The 21,111-nt window shown below is 46.3% G+C and overlaps 1 protein-coding gene across 6 annotated transcripts in view; it reads left to right on the plus strand.

Moving 5' to 3' along the window:
- ELAPOR1 (endosome-lysosome associated apoptosis and autophagy regulator 1) overlaps positions 1-21,111 on the plus strand; it is a 72,699-nt gene extending 51,588 nt beyond the window's left edge. For 3 of the 6 annotated variants that reach the window (XM_042998116.1, XM_042998121.1, XM_042998122.1), the window contains 16 exons: positions 1,196-1,284; positions 5,165-5,342; positions 6,039-6,167; positions 6,563-6,653; positions 8,621-8,726; positions 9,002-9,139; positions 9,655-9,918; positions 11,219-11,392; positions 16,107-16,287; positions 16,593-16,689; positions 17,158-17,259; positions 18,592-18,718; positions 18,796-18,974; positions 19,496-19,661; positions 19,905-19,960; positions 20,795-21,111. In XM_042998116.1, coding sequence (XP_042854050.1) covers positions 1,196-1,284; positions 5,165-5,342; positions 6,039-6,167; positions 6,563-6,653; positions 8,621-8,726; positions 9,002-9,139; positions 9,655-9,918; positions 11,219-11,392; positions 16,107-16,287; positions 16,593-16,689; positions 17,158-17,259; positions 18,592-18,718; positions 18,796-18,974; positions 19,496-19,661; positions 19,905-19,960; positions 20,795-20,894 — 2,177 coding nt within the window. In that variant the 3' untranslated portion in view covers positions 20,895-21,111. The remainder of the gene's footprint in view (positions 1-1,195; positions 1,285-5,164; positions 5,343-6,038; positions 6,168-6,562; positions 6,654-8,620; positions 8,727-9,001; positions 9,140-9,654; positions 9,919-11,218; positions 11,393-16,106; positions 16,288-16,592; positions 16,690-17,157; positions 17,260-18,591; positions 18,719-18,795; positions 18,975-19,495; positions 19,662-19,904; positions 19,961-20,794) is intronic. The other 3 variants (XM_042998117.1, XM_042998120.1, XM_042998118.1) reach the window with 3 other exon arrangements.

Consider the following 21,111-nt stretch of genomic DNA (forward strand, 5'->3'; position numbering starts at 1 on the left):
TGCCTGAAGTGACACAGCTGGTAAATGAAGCAGGATCTGGGGTGCCTGGGTGGCTCAGTAGGTTACGCGTCTGACTTCAGCTCAGGTCATGATCTCAGGGTTTGTGGGTTCGAGCCCCGCATCAGGCTCTGTGATGACTGCTCAGAGACTGGAGCATGCTTCGGATCTGTGTCTCCGGCTCTCTTTGCCCCTCCCCCACTCATGCCATGTCTCTCTCTTTCTCTCTCTCTCAAAAATAAATAAACATTTAAAAAAAATTTTTTTTAAAGAAATAAAGCAGGATCCAAACCCAATTCTGTCTAACTTAAAATCTCAGTCCACTCTATCACACAGCCTGTCAGATAATATATAGAGTGAGGAGGTCTCGCTTGTATTAAATGTTTACCTGCAGGTGACAACAATAGTCACTGTGGAAATGATGGAGACAGGTGTAGTGGTAGTATTGTACTGGCACTCTATAAAGCCATGACTTTTATTTTGGGGAAGTAAAGTCCCTGGAAATTTTTAAAAATTTATTTTCAAAAGTTATGTATATTTTTCTGGATAGAAGAAACAGGTCTTTTTACAAATTCTCAACATGTTTGTAATTCAGAAAAGGTGAAATTCATTGTTTCAAAGAGGGATACACCGAAATAGTTCTTGCTATCGAGGCACTCATAGGGTTAAAGCAAACTGACATACAGAGAGTAGAATAAATAAAATGATAGTTAAGACGGTTTTTATTAGGAACAGGTCAGGGTTAGAGATGGCACCAGGATGTTTGGGGGTAGGGAAAGTGGAAAGAGCTCTATATCTTTTTTTTTTTTAATGTTTATTTATATTTGAGAAAGAGAGAGAGTGAGCGGGAGCAGGGCAGGGGCAGAGAACGAGACAGAGACAGAATCTGAGGAAGGCTCCAGGCTCTGAACTGTCAGCACAGAGCCCGACGTGGGTCTTGAACTCAGGAACCGTGAGATGATGACCTGAGCTGAAGTCAGATACTTAACTGACTGAACCACCCAGGCTCCATGAGCAGGGCTTTAGGGACCGGAAGTGAAACAAAGGGAAGGGTGGGTATGCAGGGTGTTCTACCCCCCGTCAGTACCTGTGCTGTGCTATACCCCTGGGTCTTAGAGGTCACAGGTCATGAGCAAGTGGGCAAGAGCTCTGCTTTCTTATATAACTTCAACTATTTGTCCTTACTTTTGCAACTTAGAAAAAGGATCTTCCTCCTGCAAAGTACGCCCAGCCTGCACAGACAAAGACTACTTCTACACTCACACAGCCTGTGATGCCAACGGAGAGGTGGGTAGCATGATCTTGGAGCCCCTTTGTCCCAGATAGTTCCTTTGCCTGCTCCTTGGGCTTTACCACATTTGGAGTTCCAGAGGTCAGAGAAGCTGGCACCAGAGAAAACCCCACAGACCTCCGCAGTGACCCTGGGGCCAAGGGGGGAAGCAAAACAAGACGGCCTCATTCATTTTCAGGTCAGAGACTCGTTTTTGCCCCATTTGTTCCGCTCCTTAGTTACATGTGCTCTGTTGCAAAAAGCCATTTCATTTTCTTTTGCTTGGTTTCTTCCATTTGCTTATTAGCCCCTCTGGGCAATGACTGCCTGTCCATGCACACTTATTTCCTCATGGAACTCATCAGACTTGTCCCCTTGGTGCTGCTTTTGTGGGCTGGCAAAGGGAATTGATTCCTACTTCCTGGCTCACTGGAGAATGGCCTGACTGTTCGGTCTTTGCTGGTTCCCTCTTTCCCCCAGGCTTTCTGCCTCAGAAAGACTTTCCTTTGTAGTCTGCATCGCCACTGAGTCAGCAGGCGTGTTTTGAGTATTAATGCAGTGCCAGGCTTGGTGCTCAAGTTGGGGACTCTGCGGTGACAGAAGTGCCTGCCCTCGGGGAGCTCGCAGTCCTAAGAAAGAGGGTGAGGGAGGAGAACAGGGCCTGACCAAAGCAAGAAGAAAGATGCGCAGGGCCCTGGGAGAAACCGGGAGAGGAGCGACCAGGACTTGGGGGTCCAGGAAGGCCTTTCACTGGTCACATGTTCATTTCAACAGTCAGTCATGGTGCTAAGCACTCTGTATACAACAGTCAACCAAACAGAGGGAACATCTACTCTTATGGAACTTAATTCTTGCTGGGGCACAAGTGGAGAGAGAGAGAGAGAGAGAGAGAGAGAGAGAGAGAGAGAGACAACAGATGAACAACAAATTAGACTATATCAGTAAGTGGAGGGAAAAAAATAAAAGATTAGGAGACAGAGAATGACAGAGGGTGGAGATACTATTTTAGAGAGGGTTGGGATGACATTTGAGGAGGTGACATTTGAACAGAGACCTGAGTGAGATGAGTGGGGGCCCCAGCGCTTTCCAGGCAGGGGCACAGCAGGTGTGGAGGTCCTAAGACGATTTGTCTTAGATTAGACGTTCTAGATGAGTTGTCTGTATCTGTATCCCTAAACCACAGCCTCTCAGACAGAGAGAATGAGAAGTTGGGAAATCTGCATTCAGCATTAAGCATGTGCTTGGCTCTTAGGGTGCATAGGTATTTGCCGGCTGGATGGCTGGATAGATTCTCCTTTTGCCAAATAAGCACGGGATAAAGTCTGGTCCTTAGCAGTGGCTGTTTTTCATAATCATCTCCTACTCTCCACCCTCCCCCACCCCTTTCTTCATGTTTGGAGCATCATTCCCTTGCCCAACAGCCAAGGGAGAATGGCTGCACATGTCATCAGTTGTACCTTACATTCAGTTCTGCAGTGTTTGGGGTTCTGTATGACCTTGAAAAAATTATTTTCATTTTATTGGCATCAGTTGACTCACTAATTAAATGAGGACACTTAATCCTGCTCCTCTTCTCCCCGCTTGGCATAACATATGACTGAATGTGGCTCTTTGCTTCCTTCTGCCCCAGTCTCTCCCCTCCCAGGCCCAGGCCAAGGCCCTCTAAATCTGTAGTGAGCTCTGCTGCCTGCCAGCCTGGCTGTCTGCCTTTGCCTTTGGATGCTCAGTAGGGCCAGAACCAGTGCTCCGCCTTAGCAGCCCAGCTAAGGCTCAGGGGAGGAGCCCTGAAGCGTGAGTGCACACGAACATGGGTTCATCAGGAATGCTTTACAGAGCTCTTGTGATTTGTGCCTCATGCCCACACTGGTTCTGCTGAGTCTCATGATTTCACTTTGCCTTCTAAACTGTATTTTTAAAAATATTTTTTAGATTTTATTTATTTTGAGAGAGGGAAAGAGAGAGCACATGCGGGGGAAGGGCAGAGAGAAGGAGAGACAGAATCCCAGACTCTGTGCTATCAACCCAGAGCCCTACGTGGGGCTCCAACTCATGAGAACATGACCTGAGCTGAGACCAAGAGTCGGACACGTAACCCACTGTGCCACCCAGGTGCCCCTAAACTGTATTAAAAAAAAAATTTTTTTTAACATTTATTTATTTTTGAGACAGAGAGAGACAGAGCATGAACGGGGGAGGGTCAGAGAGAGAGGGAAACACAGAATCTGGAACAGGCTCCAGGCTCTGAGCTGTCAGCACAGAGCCCAACACGGGGCTCGAACCCACGGACCGCGAGATCATGACCTGAGCCAAAGTCGGACGCCCAACCGACTGAGCCACCCTGGCGCCCCTAAACTGTATTTTTAAATCAAGGGACGTAACTCGTAACTCGAGCTGACTCCCATGATTGCCCTGGTGACCTTTGCCGTGCCTCGGGGGTTTCTCAGGGACTAGATTGGCCAATTCACTGGGGCTGCTGCATGTGCTGCTCTAAGGGATGGCCCAAGTCAGTCTTCCTGCTCCCCAGACCCTTCTCTCCATGAGACTCAAGGGGACAGGCTGAGAGCGCCTAGGTTAGAGCACAAGCCGAGGGCTCTGGCCATTAGCTTCTCTTCCAAGGGAAGAATGTCTTCACAGCTGAGCTGAGCAGGGAGAGGAGGAGCTCTAGCACTCACTGTCAACAAAGACAGCACAGGTTCCTTTTAAGACTTGTCACTTCTTATCCTGAATAGAATGGAAAGATGCCTTATTCATCCACCTTTTCACATATATGGTAGTGCTGCACAGATTATCACATCAGCGTAATCCACAGAAGTACTTTTTGTCTCTGACTCAGCCCAAGGACCACATAGGAGGCTTGGAGCTGCTGAACCAGGAGCCTCCTGTAGGTCAACCCCTCTTCTGTATAGATGCCTCCATCAGAAGAGTAGGGATGGCCCTAGTGAATGACAGATACAATGCTTCCCTTCCCCACTGATGTGATAGCTGACCATTCCTCTTCCCTCCTCCCTAGCTTTATTGAGATGTAATTGACATATAACATTGTGTAAGCTTAAGGTGTACAGTGTGTTGATTTGATGTATTTGTATATTGCAAGATGATGACCACCATAGCATTAATTAATACCTCCACTATATCACTTAATTACCCTTTTTATTTTTGCAGTGAGAACATTTAAGATCTACTCCCTTGGCGACTTTCAAGTATATACAGAAATACAGTACTACTAACTGTAACCACCTTGATGCACCCTTAGATCCCCAGAACTTATTGGTCTTATAACTACAAGTTTATACCCTTTGGCCAACATTGTCCCTTCTGCCTTGATGTCTCAGAGAACACAGTAGCCATAGATTGTTATTATGTGATTGTTGCCCTTGCTAGATGGTGAGCACCTTAAGGGCAGGGGGCCATGTCTCATTCATCTCTGAGCCACCAGGTCTGGCACACAGATGTATTAGGCTTTCTAAAATGTCTATTGAGTAAATGAAAAGGCAAAGAAAATATTTGGAAGACAAATTGGGACACCCCTTTCTATGTTTTGGGGTTTTCATCAGCTACTTTTCCCGTGACTTTAGTAGTGATAAGATTCTACATTGGAATCAGAGCTTTCTCTGGAGACAGCTGGTCCTCCCATGACCATTCTTTCTGTCACACAAGTCCTCATTAAGTATTTCCCTCTTCATCCAGTCAACATTCAGCAAATATTTGTCGAGCACAACCATGTGCCAGGCTCTGGGCTAGGGTCATGGGAGGCACTGGTAACCAAAACAAGTTCCCCACCCTGGTGGAACTTTCGTTATAGCCCAGAGTCCTCCCACCTCACCCCATTCTCGAGATAAATTCCTAAAGATGTGCCAAATGCCACACAGGCTGAGCGTTCTTAATCCATTTCTGCAGACACAGCTCATGTACAAATGGGCCCAGCCGAAAATCTGTGGTGAAGATCTCAAGGGGGCCGTGAAACTGCCCGCTTCTGGCGTGAAGACCCGCTGCCCACCCTGCAACCCAGGCTTTTTCAAAACCAACAACAGCGCCTGCGAGCCCTGCCCTTATGGCTCTTACTCCAACGGCTCTGGTAACCTCTTTATCTGCATTCTACCCGTTCCCACATCACCCACATGGGTGGTCAGCTGAATGTGCATTCTGTCCTTCCAAGGATGCAGTAAGGACCGGGACACTCTGTGGACTAAGTTCAGGAGAAGAGAGGGCAGGGTGGGACCTGTCTGCAGGTCAGAGTCATACTTGAGAACTGCCTGCCTTCCTCCCTATTCCAACTGCGAATGTGACTCGGGCTTGAAGTACCCAGTCCTCACCACAGAGACTGCTAGCATGCAGCAGGGATGCTAACCAGAAGGTCTGGGAAGCTGGGATGGCCAGCTTGACACAATCAGAGCCATAAGCCATGCTGCAGAAAGGAGTTGGGAGGATTTGTGTGCCTATTCATGTAAATGCATTTACTGATAATAATGTGACAAATAATATGAACTACATGCATCAGACTAGGAGACACATTTAAGTCTCAAAATGAAGAACTTGGTGAGCAAGTAGGACAGCTGGAGTTTTGGAATTCAGGGTCAGAGTTTACGTCCTGAGTTTGTTAAATACATTGTCAGAATGTTTTTGAGTCAACTCGATATAACCGTGCTATGGTGCTCAGCATCACCCTCCTTTGGCTGCCTGCCCTTGTCGCCACTTAATCTGTGTGACAGCAGCTCTGGTCAGGGTGGCCGCGGCCTCCCCGCTGAAGGTGTGGATCTTGTGGTTACCCCAGATTGCACCCACTGCCCAGCCGGGACGGAGCCTGCTGTGGGATTCGAATACAAATGGTGGAACACGTTGCCTTCAAACATGGAAACCACCGTTCTCAGTGGGATCAACTTTGAGTACAAGGGCATGACCGGTAAGTGCGTCCCCACTTACTGTGAGCTGTCGGCTCCCTGCTCACCCTACAGGGGCTCCTCCACTTCACATTTCTTCATAATAGTGATGTCTACAACGAAATGAGCTAATCATGCCATGCATTCTCTCTAAAGTTCCACTCCTTGCGGACATTTGTCCTCCAAAACTTAGTTTTAGAGACAAAGCCAGAACTAGAAGCAAGGTGCACACTCCAAAGAGCTTGCTCTGAGAGTTTCAGAGGCTTTGACCCAAGTAGCAGGATAAATAACATGACTTGGTTGGGCTAGTGGTTCTGGATGCCTCAAAGGACAGTGTTCTCTCAGCATGTCATCTGGGTGTACACTTGCCCTTCATCTGCGACCACTGGGGTGTTAACTCTCCCCTCTCTTTTTCCAGGCTGGGAGGTGGCTGGTGATCACATTTATACAGCAGTTGGAGCTTCAGACAATGACTTCATGATTCTCACTCTGGTTGTGCCAGGATTCAGGTGAGGAATACAAAACCCAGGGGAATCCCACACCACCTTGGCCACAATCAAGTCCCACATAGCTTAGAATGTTGTAGAGGAGAGGGCTTCTGGCATGCAGAAGTATGAGTTCAGAATAGAGGAGAGCAATGGTAATGGTCTGACAAAGATAATCTGAATGCTAATATGGCTTCTTAGTTGCTGCCCATGCTGGCGGACCTACTGGTCGCGCTCCGTCTCATCTGGCTTCTCTCATCTATTGGCCACATGCTACTCAAATTCTTCCTCCTTGGGGGTGCCTGGATGGCTCAGTTGGTTAAGCATCCAACTCTTGGTTTCGGCTCAGGTCATGATCTCATGGTTGGTGGGTTCAGGCACCACATGGGGCTCTGTGCTGTCAGAGCAGAGCCTGGTTGGGGTGCTCTTTCCTCTCTCTCTCTGCCCCTCCCCCACTGCACATGTGCACACACACACTCTCTCTCTCAAAATAAATAATTAAAAATAAATTTGTCCTCCTCATGGCATCTAGATAAAATGTTACCAAAAACAAAACAAAATAAAACAAATCAAAAAACCAAAAACGCTTTTAAAAAGGAGAGCCAGAAATACCCATAGACAGTTCATCTTTATTTGGGGTAAGAAGACTGAGATGGATTGTTCTCATTGTCATATTGATCCCCATATCCCAAGAAGACCTAGGACATTAAGCAATTTGTTTGCCATTAAAAAAGAAAAAATACTACAGGCAGTGTGGTACAGTGGAAAGAATAATAGGCTGAAGACAGGACACTTGAACTTTGCCAATTATTGGCTTTGTGAACTTGGAAAAGTCACCATGCTCCCCCTATAGGCTTCAGACTCCTCATCTGTAAAACGAGTCACATTCTGTGACTTTGGACTAACTCAGGTTGAGATGATCCTTCCAGCCCAGTGGTTGGCACAACTGTATAGACGGGAGCTGGGACTGATGGTACTTAGAATACGAGCAAATGGCCAAAGCCAAAAGAAAAGCCATAAAAGGATTTCCAAAGCCAAAGTGAATTCTTGTACCCATATGTGCTTTCAGGATAGGGGGGACCACTGAAGAGGTTCCCTATTTCCAGTCTGTCTTCTCCACTACCTTCTTCAAACTCCCTCCTTTCCATCCCTAGCACAGTGCTCAGCCCACAGTGGTTGCTCAAAAGGTATTGATTTCCTTTCCCTTAATTTACACTACTCAGAGATGAGCAGTTATATCCCATTTGCAAGGTGAGCAAAATTTTTAGGCTTTTGGGGGGGATAACATTCCTAAAAGTACGTATCAATTTTCAAATCTGATTGCTATGGTAAAGTCCTTCCTCAAATTACCCACTCACCACCACCCCTTACCTGCCCCCTTGGGCATGGATCTCTTTCCCAAAAGAAGGACCAGACTGAAAACTTGGCTTGAAGAGATGATAAATTGAAATATCTGCTCATTTGACCCAGGAAAAGCTCCCACCACCCCAGAGAATGAGCTGCTAAGTGACTGTAGGTAATTTACATCTTATGATGGTGGAGCTTCTCAAACCTTAATGTGCTTATGCATCACCTAGGAATCCTGTTAGTGTGCAGATTCTGATTCAGTGGGTCTGGGGAGAGGCCTGAGGTTCTGTGCATCTAATAAGCTCGGGTTAGGGTGATGCTGCTGGTCTGGGGACCCCACTCTGCTAGTGAGGTTATATAGCATTTTACTAAGCACTCGTACATCTGGTATGCCTTTGGATCTCACCACAATGATGGAAGGTAAATAAGAAAGATATTATCACCTTCATTCTACAGATGAGAAAACTACAATTTGGCTAGGACAAGGTCACATAGCTAGGTGGCAGAATTGGACTTAATCCATTGCTGTTTCCAACATACTCAGAACTTAATCCTGTCCCCCCAGCAGACCCTTTGCTGCTGTCTGGGCTCTTCAATAAGCATTGCCTGACCTCTGGAACTGACTTTTAATTTCTGCACCATAGACCTCCACAGTCAGTGATGGCAGACACAGAGAATAAAGAGATGGCCAGGATCACATTTGTCTTTGAGACCATCTGTTCTGTGAACTGTGAGCTCTACTTCATGGTGGTATGTTTCCCTTTCCTTGTCTGCTATGGGGCTTCCAGGGACTATGGGGAGGGTTGCCCCCCCCCCGCCCCGCCCCATTGGCACATGAACATAACTGACAACCTGCTTATAGTGACTTCACAGAGGAAGGGCCTGGACCGTCCATCAGGAACTTAACAGTTTAACATGGGTCTGACCAACTGTAATGGGCCCTGGGATGGCAGCAGCATGGGCGCCCTGCCCCTCACCAGCCACCCAGCAATTGTACTGTCTTCACTTGTCTGTCTTGGGTTCAGGGTGTGAATTCTAGGACCAACACTCCCGTAGAGACATGGAAAGGTTCCAAGGGCAAACAATCCTACACCTATATCATCGAGGAGAATGCTACTATGAGCTTCACCTGGGCCTTCCAGAGGACTACTTTTCATGAGACAGTAAGCTCCTCCCCTTCCACAGACCCCTGGCTTCCAGGAGACACCTCTGAGTCAGGATGATCCCTGGCATTAGCTTAAGTATGAGTGTGAGGTTCAGAATCCAAGGGTTAGAAGGATCTTAAGGAGTCCATCAGGGAACTGCCTACTCCAGCCCCTGAGAAGCACCCAGCCTTGTCCAAATGACTTCCAGGGAAGATGACACTCTAAGTACTAATACTTTTTTCCCCTTTCACAAGGAAAAGACCTGCTTTTTTTCATTTATCATTATCTACTGCATATTTCCCCCATGGCACTTAATATTTTTATACAACATTTAGAGTGGGTTAGTCTTGGTTTAATGTGACACAAAATGTACATAAAGAGCTACTATTTAGTGAGGAAAAAAAAAAGGATTCTTCCAAGACTTTTCTCAAGTATTACAGGGTAAAAGAGGGTTAAGTAGTAATTTGCTATTTCCAGAGAACTCAATTGCTGCTGATGTCTCAGCCCTCTGCCCTCTTTCCTCTTGTTTCCAGGGCAGGAAGTATACCAATGACGTCGCCAAAATCTACTCCATCAATGTCACCAACGTCATGGATGGGGTGGCCTCCTACTGCCGTCCCTGTGCCCTGGAAGCCTCTGACATGGGCTCCTCCTGCACCGCTTGTCCTGCTGGCTACTACATTGATCGGGATTCAGGAACCTGCCACTCCTGCCCCCCTAACACAATCCTGAAAGCCCACCAGCCTTATGGCATCCAGGCCTGCATGCCCTGTGGTCCAGGGACCAAGAGCAACAAGGTGCCAGCAATGTGTCATGCATCCTAACCTTGGCCCTCTGGATGAACAACCTCAGAGGGTTCCAGGACCTGGGTGGGATTTTTGAGGGGCTGATACCCAAGCATTCCCTGTAGCTTACTCCCAGGTTAAGTCCTTGAGGACACCCACCCAGGCTGTGACCATGGACGGCAAGTTCTTAGCTGTAGACATTGGTTTTCAGGGTCTAGGCCTCAGTCAAGGACAAGTCTCATCTTCAAGAGATGGGTTAGGGAGATCTGTGACTGTCTGGTCCAGAGGGTTATTTGGAATCTCTGCAGAGACTTAAAGGAAAGGAATAGGAGCTCGGGTTCACATTCAGCCTACTTCAATCCAGACAATTGTCATGGGTATTTGCCCTGAGTCCTTTGGGAAGGCAACCCACCTTTGCTGGGACATGCAGTTAATTGGCATTGCTCTCTTTTATCCTAGAGATTTCTTCTAAAGTAGAAAAGCAGTGCTGTTGCCCCCATGTACTTTCTAAAGCTAAGAAAGTTCTGTGACAGAAAGCTCTTATGTGTTCATCAATGCTTTTAAATGAATTTGTATTTCATTGATCACAACCACACAAACACACAAACATCTGTAAGGCATTGTTTATGCAGCCCATGAATGCTGCTCAGTTTAGCTGTGTAGTAAAAAGCCACAATTCTGCAGATCCCAGACAACCTCTTTTGGGCACCCTAGACTTTTGCCACTAACTTCCTCCCCTGGGGCTCCCTCTGCCGTTGTGGGAGGGAGTGGCAGTTGCATGTGGCTGCTGCTGAACGGGGACCCTAAAACAGAGCAAGGCGGGGGGTGGTTATGGGAAATAAGTCCACTTTTGAAGCTCAGTGTCCTGCAGAGAACCTCGGAGAGAGGAGGCAGGGTTCAGTGAGTTTTAAATGGGGAGGGAGCAAGGCTTGTATTTCCTCCTCTGCCATCCTGAACACCCTTCTTCCAGTTAGCAATTCTTGTCTTCTGCTTAAAAGCAAGAAGGGCTACCTTGTGTATTGAGAGAGTTCTATATCCAGGCTGAGGGACAAGGCTATAAAAATCTGACTGAATTCCTTACTGGAAAACAGTAGATTTGCGTTTGTACATCATATATGTGCTAATAATTGAACTGTGAGATGCACATGACCCCCACTAGCCCATTTGCCTTGTTTTAATGTCCACTCAATCTGTACGTCCGCTTCTTTCACCCCTGGGCTGGACCAGGCCGGGGACGATAGCCACCCCTCTCCACTACAGTCTCTTCCAAGTTCTGCCCACGCAGCGGGCCTGACGGACCCTTTCCCCTCAGATCCACTCTCTGTGCTACAATGACTGCACCTTCTCGATCAGCACTCCAACCAGGGTTTTGGACTACAACTTCCTGGCTTTGGCAAAAACCGTCTCTCTGGCTGGAGGGCCAAGCTTCACTTCCAAAGGGCTGAAATACTTCCATCACTTTACCCTCAGTCTGTGTGGAAACCAGGTAAGGTGTACGCGAGCTGATGGCGTCATATTGAAAGAGGACATCAGTGGGTCAGAGCCAGAGATGACACAGGAGCAAAGCCAAAAAGAAAAAAAAAAAACAAAACAGGCATCAGGCGGTTTAGGAAACTGAAAGGTTTCTAAGTGATTATTATTCTCCCTCAGGACCTTTTCCTATAAAATCAGATGTTTGGTTTATAAACATTTAGGAAAATAAAGGTGTTCAAGATAAGATGTTCGTTTACTCCTACCTGACTTTTATTCTTTTAAAATGAATATGTAAAATCAATGCAGAAGGAAGATTCTGTTCCCTTTAAAAAGCAGTCTTCACTAATCATGGAACTTGTTATTTGTTTTCTTCCCCCCCCTTTTTTTAAATTTAAATTTTAGTTAGTTAACATACAGTGCAACATTGATTTCAGAAGTAGAATTCAGTGATTCATCACTTACATACAACACCCAGTGCTTATCACAACAAGTGCCCTCCTTAGTACCCATCACCCATCTGGCCCATCCCCCACCTACCTCCAGCTGTCAACCCATAGTTTGTTCTCTATCAATTAAAAAATCCCTTACAGGGGCGCCTGGGTGGCTCAGTCCGTTGAGCATCCAGTTTCGACTCAGGTCATGATCTCACGGTTTGTGAGTTTGAGCCCCCGTCAGGCTCTGTGCTGACAGCTTGGAGCATGGAGCCTGGAGCCTACTTCAGATTTTGTGTCTCTGTGTCTCTCTGCCCCTCCCCCACTTGTGCTCTGTCTCTCTCTGTCAAAAGTAAATAAAATGTAAAAAAAAATTTTTTTTAAATACCTTATGGTTTGTTTCCCTCTCTTCTCTTCCCTCCCCTTCCCATACGTTCATCTGTTTTGTTTCTTAAATTCCATCATATGGTTAAATCATATGGTATTAGTCTTTCTCTGATTGACTTATTTTGCTTAGCATAATAAATTCTAGCTCCATCCACATCACTGCAAATGGCAAGATTTCATTCTTTTTGATGGCTGAGTAATATTCCATTGTATATATACCACATTTTTTATTTTATTTTATTTTTTTAACGTTTATTTATTTATTTTTTTTTTAAATTTTTTTTTTCAACATTTTTTTATTTATTTTTGGGACAGAGAGAGACAGAGCATGAACGGGGGAGGGGCAGAGAGAGAGGGAGACACAGAATCGGAAACAGGCTCCAGGCTCCGAGCCATCAGCCCAGAGCCTGACGGGGGGCTCGAACTCACGGACCGAGAGATCGTGACCTGGCTGAAGTCGGACGCTTAACCGACTGCGCCACCCAGGCGCCCCAACGTTTATTTATTTTTTGAGACAGAGAAAGACAAAGCATGAACGGGGGAGGGTCAGAGAGAGGGAGATACAGAATCTGAAACAGGCTCCAGGCTCTGAGCTGTCAGCACAGAGCCCGACGCAGGGCTCGAACTCACAGACCGCGAGATCATGACCTGAGCCAAAGTCGGCCGCTTAACCGACTGAGCCACCCAGGAGCCCCAATACCACATTTTTATTCATTCGTGAATCAATGGACATTTGGGTTCTCTCCACAGTTTGGCTATTGTTGATAATGCTGCTAAATTGTCAATAGTTTGAATCTGTATTTTTGTATCCTTTGGATAAATACCTAACAGTGCAATTGCTGGGTCATGGGATAGTTCTATTTTTAGTTTCTTGAGGAACCTCCATACTATTCTCCAGAGTGGCTGTGCCAGTTTGCATTCCCACTAACAGTGCCAGAGGCTTCCCTGTTATTTGTTTTCTAAAGGCTGGATAAAATAAACTGTTTGTAGTTCATCCCTGTGAACCTTTGCTGACAGTATAAAAGAAAGTAATGTGAAAGGCTTTACAGGATATTAAAAGAATGTTATGTTCAGCCATTTCATGCTGCTGCAAATATTTTGGATCAAAAATTCAAAGGCAGAAATTAAAGGGCAATCACACCGCTACTGCACTTAACTAAATCACAAACAAGGCAGGATTCATAGTTGGAGAGTTATTAGTTTCAAATATTACAAAATAAAGAGCATCTTGAGCCTTTAGTCTGTGACCCTGTGAGGCAGTGAGGCCTTTACACAGCACAGCTTTACCACCTTCTGTAGCGTGCAAAAAAAATGTGACTTGTGTTTATGTAGACAACAGGCCAAGAAATAAACTAATCAATATTCTATGGCAATTATGTCTTAATAAAAGAAAGGAAGGAAGGAAGGAGGAAAGGAAGGAAGGAAAGAAGAAAAGAACTAATCTATGGAAAGTTCGAGATACATGTCTCTATCTTGTCTTTCAAAGTGTTTGAAGAAGTTAAAATGAAGCTTGCACAGTGAGTTAGTGATAACTCAGGAATTGAGACTGATTAAAGGAAGACCATGTAGTAAAAGTTTCATTCAGTGAGCTGGAAGGGCGATGAAGATGTGGAGTTTGGAGAGATTGCCTTCTTTTCTTTGCTCCTTTTATCTTTTCAGAAATGCTTACTGTGTACTGTCACACTACAGACTGGCATTTCAAAGACAAAATAACTCTTTGTTTTACCATAAGGTACAGATTTCTTTCTGTTCTCATGTTCCTTATTTCTTACACTCTAAAAAATAAACTAAGAACCACCAGATTTAGCAACTGACATTGCTTCATTTTTAACAAAACTTAGAATATTGAAAATCCTACATTGTAAATGCTTAATACACTTACATTTTAAAAAATTTTATTAAGTTCTATTTATTTTAATTTTTTAATGTTTATTTATTTTGAGAGAGAGAGAGAGAGGCAGAGAGGCACAGAGACAGAGAGACAGAGTGCAAGCAGGGAAGGGGCAGAGAGGGAGGGAGACACAGAATGTGAAGCAGGCTCCAGGCTCTGAGCTGTCAGCACAGAGCCCGATGCGGGGCTTGATCTCACAAACCGTGAGATCATGACCTGAGCCAAAGTTGGACACTCAACCGACTGGGCCACCCAGGCACCCCAGAAAAAATTTTATTAAGTTTAAAATTTTAATCCTGGTATAGTTAAAATACAGTGTTATATTAGTGTCAGGTATATAACACAGTGATTCAACACTTCCATATATCACCCTGTGCTCATCGTGTTAAGTGTGCTCCTTAATCCCCATCACCTATTTACCCCATCCCCCCACCCACCTCCTCTCTGATAAAACACCAGTTTGTTCTCTATAGTTAAGAGTCTGTTTCTTGGTTTGCCTCTCTCTCTCTTTTTCCCCTCTTTTGTTCATTTCCTTTGTTTCTTAAATTCCACATATGAGTGAAATCATAGGTATTCATCTTTCTCTGTCTGACTTATTTCATTTAGCATTATACTCTCTGGCTCCAACCATGTTGTGGCAAAAGGCAAAATTTCATTCTTTCTTATGGCCAAACAATATTCCATTGTGTGTATATACCACATCTTCTTTATCCATTAATATATCGGTGGACACTTGGGCTGCTTCAATTATTTGGCTATTGTAAATCATGCTGCAATAAACTTAGGGGTGCAGGGGCACCTGGGTTGCTCAGTCAGTTTAGTATCCAACTCTTGATTTTGGCTCAGGTCATGATCTCACATCGAGCCCCACGTTGGGCTCCATGCTGGGCATGGAGCGTACTCAGGATATTCTCTCTCTCTGTCTCTCTCTCTCCCCCTTCCTCTGCTGCTCCCCAACTCAAGCTCTCATTGTCTCTCTCTAAAAATAAATAAATATAAATTTTTTTAAAAATATTGAAAAGATTATTTTAATTTTTTTAAATGTTTATTTTTGAGAGAGAGAGACAGAGTGTGAGCAGGGGAGGGGCAGAGAGAGAGAGGGTGACACAAAATCTGAAACAGCCTCCAGGCTCTGAGCTGTCAGCACAGAGCCCAATGCGGGACTCAAACCCATGAACTGTTAGATCATGAGCTGAGCCAAAGTCAGATGCCTAACCGACTGAGCCACCCAGGCGCCCCACAAATGATTTTATATTAGCAGACAAGTTATATATTGATATTCCACAAATTTAACATTTTTTTCAAGAACAACATCTCAGTGTTTCCTCTACTATAAAATCTCCAGGAGGAAGGAGTCTTATGCCTACCATCTTCCAGAGTTCTCTACAGTGAGAGTTGTTATGGAATGTTTATTTCTTGGCATGTTCTCTATATAAACACAAACTTTCTTCTCTTGATACATTTTTTAAAATGGACTAGGTTCTAATTATTTCCCAGATGTCCTACCTCAAGGCAGGGAGGCAGTTACTTATGGGGTCTGTTTCAACTGCTGGGAATCTCTGTCTGGAAAGTGCTCCCAAGACAAGCACAGTGGAATCAGAGCACTAAGGGAGACACAGAGAGGGAATGTTCAAAAATTTCAGGAAACCAGTCATATATTTCAGCAGCTATCTAGAAAACTGGTCAGGGTAAGGTGGGCTGGTAGATTAGAGCTCCAGATTGTTTGCCACCATCACGACACCACTTATACAAGGTTCCCACGTGATTGCAAGGAAACAAAAAGGCTTGCGACCCCTGGGCCAGGCTTCCAGAAACTAGGACACCTAGACCTTATTTTTAGCATAAAAAAAAAAAAAAAAGTCTGTTTTATAATTAGATCTGGGATGAATCATTCCACTGCAACATACCATCGGAAGGCTGAAATTTCAGATGTGAAAAAGCTGTGCCCTCCTTCCTTTTGGGAGTTCTATGACCATTCACTGCTCCCCACTTCATCCTCTCTGTGTCTGCCAACCCAGGGTAAGAAAATGTCCGTGTGTGCCGACAATGTCACTGACCTTCGAATTCCTGAGGGTGAGTCGGGTTTCTCCAAATCCATCACCGCCTACATCTGCCAGGCGGTCATCATCCCCCCGGAGGTGACAGGCTACAAGGCTGGAGTGTCCTCACAGCCTGTCAGCCTGGCTGACCGACTTATCGGTGAGTAAATCAGCCGCTGCAGCCTGTTTGGGCTTGTATATGTGTAAGAGAGAGTGAGGCTACCAGGCTCTGAGGTGAAAAGGCCCCAGATGAGGGACCCAACCTCCTGACCTTTGTTTTCCATTCCATCTTGGGATGCCACGTGCCCCCTGGGGCTTCTGACAAACCTTGGTTCACCCTTTCATGAGCCACTCTGGGGTGTGATGAGATGGAGGAAGGTTGGATGTTGACAGGTATTGAAAGAATTGAAGTGGTTGCCGGCTCATGCTACTAGTGACAACTAATTAGGAGCTCTAATTTGGCAGGGGTGACAACAGATATGACTCTGAATGGAATCACCTCCCCAGCCGAACTTTTCCACCCGGAGTCCTTGGGAATACCGGACGTGATCTTCTTTTATAGGTGACGATGAGAGACCAGTCTGTACAAGGGAAACCTAGGCCCCTCCACAATTTCTGGTGCATCCCTCTCTCCAGCCACCTACTTATCAAGCCAGAACATACCCGATGTCTAGCAGAACCACCCAGCAGTGACAGCTACAGGCTGGGAGCCATTGATTCCCAGCTTCTGGGGTATTACTGGGGCAGATGTGCCCTGGAGGCAGGGAGAAATACGGGATTATCTGTGGCTGACTTCCCTTCCTGCCTTAGGAGACTCTGGTGTTATGGATATGCTAACCTTTCCTGGACCAGTGCCTTTCCCCTTGACCACATCTCCCCGATCCCCACTCTCTCACTGTATAACCCCAGTCCTGTGCACTCCCAAGTCCTGACTTCCCCAGCAAGGAAACTGTTCCATGTTGACGTCAACGACTCTCCAATGGCACAGGTGAGTGATTCGTTCCCCTATGGGGGTTGGCTTTCTCTGCAGGTCCAGTGATGTGACCCAGTCCTGCAGTTCTGGGAGATCAGCCACCGTCCGTGTCAGATGCAGTCCACTGAAACCCGCCCCTGGAAGTCTGTCATTGCCTAGGTAAAGGGGTGTAACAAAAGGTCTCCCTTCTTTGGACTCATTTCATCCCAAGAGCCAAAGAGAAAACAGTCTGAGAGCCATTCATTGGCTCTTGGGGACACAGTCATGGCTCCAAATTCTCGATCTTCAGATGTCAAGAATGGGGCAGAAGGATGAGTCAAAGCGACTCTCGCATTCCCATACCATTATGGGGACAGCGGCATAGCCAAGTGATTATTTGATTCATCTCCTCCCCTTACTAGCTATGTTATTGTGCATACATTTCTTATCTTCTCTGGGCCTCTTTTTCCTTATCTGTAAAATGAGGGTAATAATAAGTTCCCTCAGGGGGTGGTTGTGAACTTGTGGACTTCTCATGGTGTCTGGCATATGTACTCGCTATTATTAGGATGAGTAACGGTTTAAGGAATCCTAAGAATCTCTCCACAAATAAAAGACCCAATTCTGAGTTTAATAGCTGAGTGCATTAAATCGAGAATTCTGGAACCAGTTTGATGACCGCACCCCTCCCCCACCTCCTTTTTTTGCCCCACCTAACCCCAACTAACATTTTGAGGGGCACTGGTGTCTTTTGTGTGTGTGTATTTTTTTATTTTTATTTTTTTAGTGTTTGTTTATTTTTGGGAGAGAGACAGAGTGCGAGTTGGGGAGGTGTAGAGAGAGGGAAACACAGAATCTGAAGCAGGCTCCAGGCTCTGAGCTGTCAGCACAGAGCCCAATGCAGGGCTCAAATCCACAAACTGCCAAGATCACGACCTGAGCTGAAGTTGGACGCTCAACCGACTGAGCCACCCAGGCAGAGGGGCACTAGTGTCTTGAGGAACATGGTTTGGGAAATGTTGCTCCTAAATAAGAGCCACTCAGGGAGATGGGAAACAAAGCAGGATATTTTGACTCCGCAGTGGTGTCAAAATGTAAGACCGCTTTTCTTGTTGTTGTAAACATCACAGTAAAGCACATAACAGCTACCCATGACCCGAAGTCTATTCCTGAAACCCACCCCCCAGGTAGCTGCATCAGAGTGGCTTTTTGCAAAATGTCACAAGTCCACGGAGAGAACAGGAGCCTCTGAAGTGTTGGTTGGGGCAGCCATGCTAGAGCTCAGACACCTGACATTAGCTGTGATAATGTCAGCAAAACAAACGGGCAGAGAGTAGAGAGCCCGGTGGAGGGTGGGAGATCAGAGAGCAAGACCTGTGTTACGGACTAGTTGGAAGGGTCCTGGTGGGGTTCACAGTTTGGCAAGGAGAGGATGGATCAGGCAAGCTATAAGATGACAGGACTCCCACCACCCAGCCAGTGAGCGCTCAAGTCTCTTTTCTGCTTTGTCAGCACATGCTCCGATGGGACCTGTGATGGCTGTAACTTCCACTTCCTGTGGGAGAGTGTGGCTGCTTGTCCGCTCTGCTCCCCTGCTGACTACCACGCTATTGTCAGCAGCTGCGTGGCTGGGATCCAGGTGGGTTTCTCTCCTTGGGGATGTCCCATGAGAGAAGGGAATGTGACCTCTAAGTTTCTTGTTTTCCTCCCCAACAGAAGACTACCTATGTGTGGCGAGAACCAAAGCTATGCGCGGGTGGCATCTCCCTGCCTGAGCAGAGAGTCACCATCTGCAAAACAATCGATTTCTGGCTGAAAGTGGGCATCTCTGCTGGCACCTGTACTGCCATCCTCCTCACCGTCTTGACCTGTTACTTTTGGAAAAAGAATCAAAAGTACATGATGGGGTATTGGAGTTTGGGGATGGACAGGGTTGGATCTTTGAAGTGGGAGGAGAACATCTGAGGGTTAAATTCATGGGGCTGTCCTCTGGAGTTGGCCACAGACGCTGTGACTCTGGCCAGAGACTGGTTGAGCCACTTATCCAACATATGTATTGGTTATCCTGACTCCTGAACACGGACAGTATCACACGGCAGTCTATAAATGGCTATTAGATGCTCAAAAGAAAAGCAAAGAGTATCCTAAATCTGTTGTTATTATTAACAATTAAAATAATAAATTTATGATTCCAATATTTCTATTAAGCTTTGGGAACACAGAAACAGCCAGACTTAAGGAAAAAAGATCACTGAACTGGAAATCAAGATTCCTTAGCTATATGCCCAGCCCTCACACCATTTTGCTGTTTCAGATTCCTTATCTATGGTTACCTGTTTGTAGCCCAGCCTCTCTCTCTCCTCCCTCCCTTATTCCACATTTTGTTGTCTTATCTTTCCCATCCCCTGTCTCATAGACTGGAGTACAAGTACTCCAAGCTGGTGATGAATGCTACCCTCAAGGACTGTGACCTGCCAGCAGCTGACAGTTGTGCCATCATGGAAGGCGAGGATGTGGAGGATGACCTCATTTTTACCAGCAAGAAGTCACTCTTTGGGAAGATCAAATCGTTTACCTCCAAGGTAGGGAGGCTCGTCAGTGCACTGAGGTCAACCTGGAGGGCTGGAGAAGACACCAGTCCTAGGACACTGAATGGTCCCACACTGTTCAGGGATCACTACTCTGCTCCCCACCCTCCCTACTGTTCTGTCCCTTCACCCTCAAAATCCTGGCTTCTGCCTTCTGTGTTTCCACACCTTTATTATTTCCCATGGGGTCCAAGGCTGCTCTTGACCAGGCTCCTTCTCTCCCAACATGCACTCCAGTTGATGAACTGTTTGGGCCTTTTAACTTCCAGAAGGAGTATTGAACCATCTATGTTGTAAGAATCATTTCCCCCCACCCCCACCCCTTTTTTATTTTTGAGGGTGGGGAAGAAGTGGTCTCTAGGATCAACTTCTGATAGAAGCCAGGCTCTCCTTTGACCAATGGAGGGTGCTGTCCCCTGATATCTGGGCCTGGTCCTTTGGGAGCTGAGTCAACAGCTAAGTCTAGGCTGCTCACCACTGAGCATTGTGGAGCTGGGAGAGTTGGCTCTGTCCCTGTGGCTGGGTGAGCGAGTTTGAAGCTCATAAATGCAATACCCACAACCCTGTCGCTGGGTGTGGGGCCAGCAGAGAGCGTCCAAGCAACTCCTCCAGGGCCACAGCCCTCTGCAGTCCAACTCTGCCAGAACGCACACCTCACTGCTGCCCTGAACCAGTTCATCAAACAGGTGTGGGCGGGGAGGGTGGTAAGAAGAGAGGAGAGGACTGGAAGGTTGGTGAGGGAAGGAGGGTGGGTAGGTGTTTAGATTGTAGAATCTCATTCCCTTTGTACTGACCTATCAGGGTGACTCCCTTGGCCTTTTTAAAAATCGTGTGTGTGTGTGTGTGTGTGTGTGTGTGTGTGTGTGTGTGTGTGTGTTTAACCAATAGGAGAACAATTTACCCTGGGACCCCTGAGTCTTTCTGGGCTTTTAGAATTCAGCAAAGATGCAAAGCAGGGGGTTTTAAAGATTTTTCTCATCCTCTGACTGACTGAAAGGACCAAGAAGAATAGAGGGAATCTTATATCTGTTTCTACAAAGCCGCTGGAAACAGGAATTCCATAAGGGTTCCTTCTGTCACCTCTTTTCCCTTTCTCTCCTTTGTTCGGCAAACTTGCCCCCCTGCAGCAGCCAGCTCCTGTCACCATCTCTCTTTCAGAGGACTCCTGATGGATTTGACTCCGTGCCACTGAAGACATCCTCAGGAGGCCCAGACATGGACCTGTGAGAGGCACCGCCCTGCCTCCCCTGCCTCCTCACCTCGGCACATCACCTTGCAAGCCTGTGGCGATTTGGGTGCCAGCTTCCTGCTGGAAATCTCTTCATTGTGGCCTTATCAGAAGAAGTTTGAATTTCAGATATCTGTTTTTTTTATAGAGTACCCAAACCCTCCTTTCTGCTTGCCTCAAACCTGTCAAATACACCCACACTTTGTTTGTATATTA

Source organism: Panthera tigris, chromosome C1 (genome assembly GCF_018350195.1).
Source record: "Panthera tigris isolate Pti1 chromosome C1, P.tigris_Pti1_mat1.1, whole genome shotgun sequence".
Classification (NCBI taxonomy): Eukaryota; Metazoa; Chordata; class Mammalia; order Carnivora; family Felidae; genus Panthera; species Panthera tigris.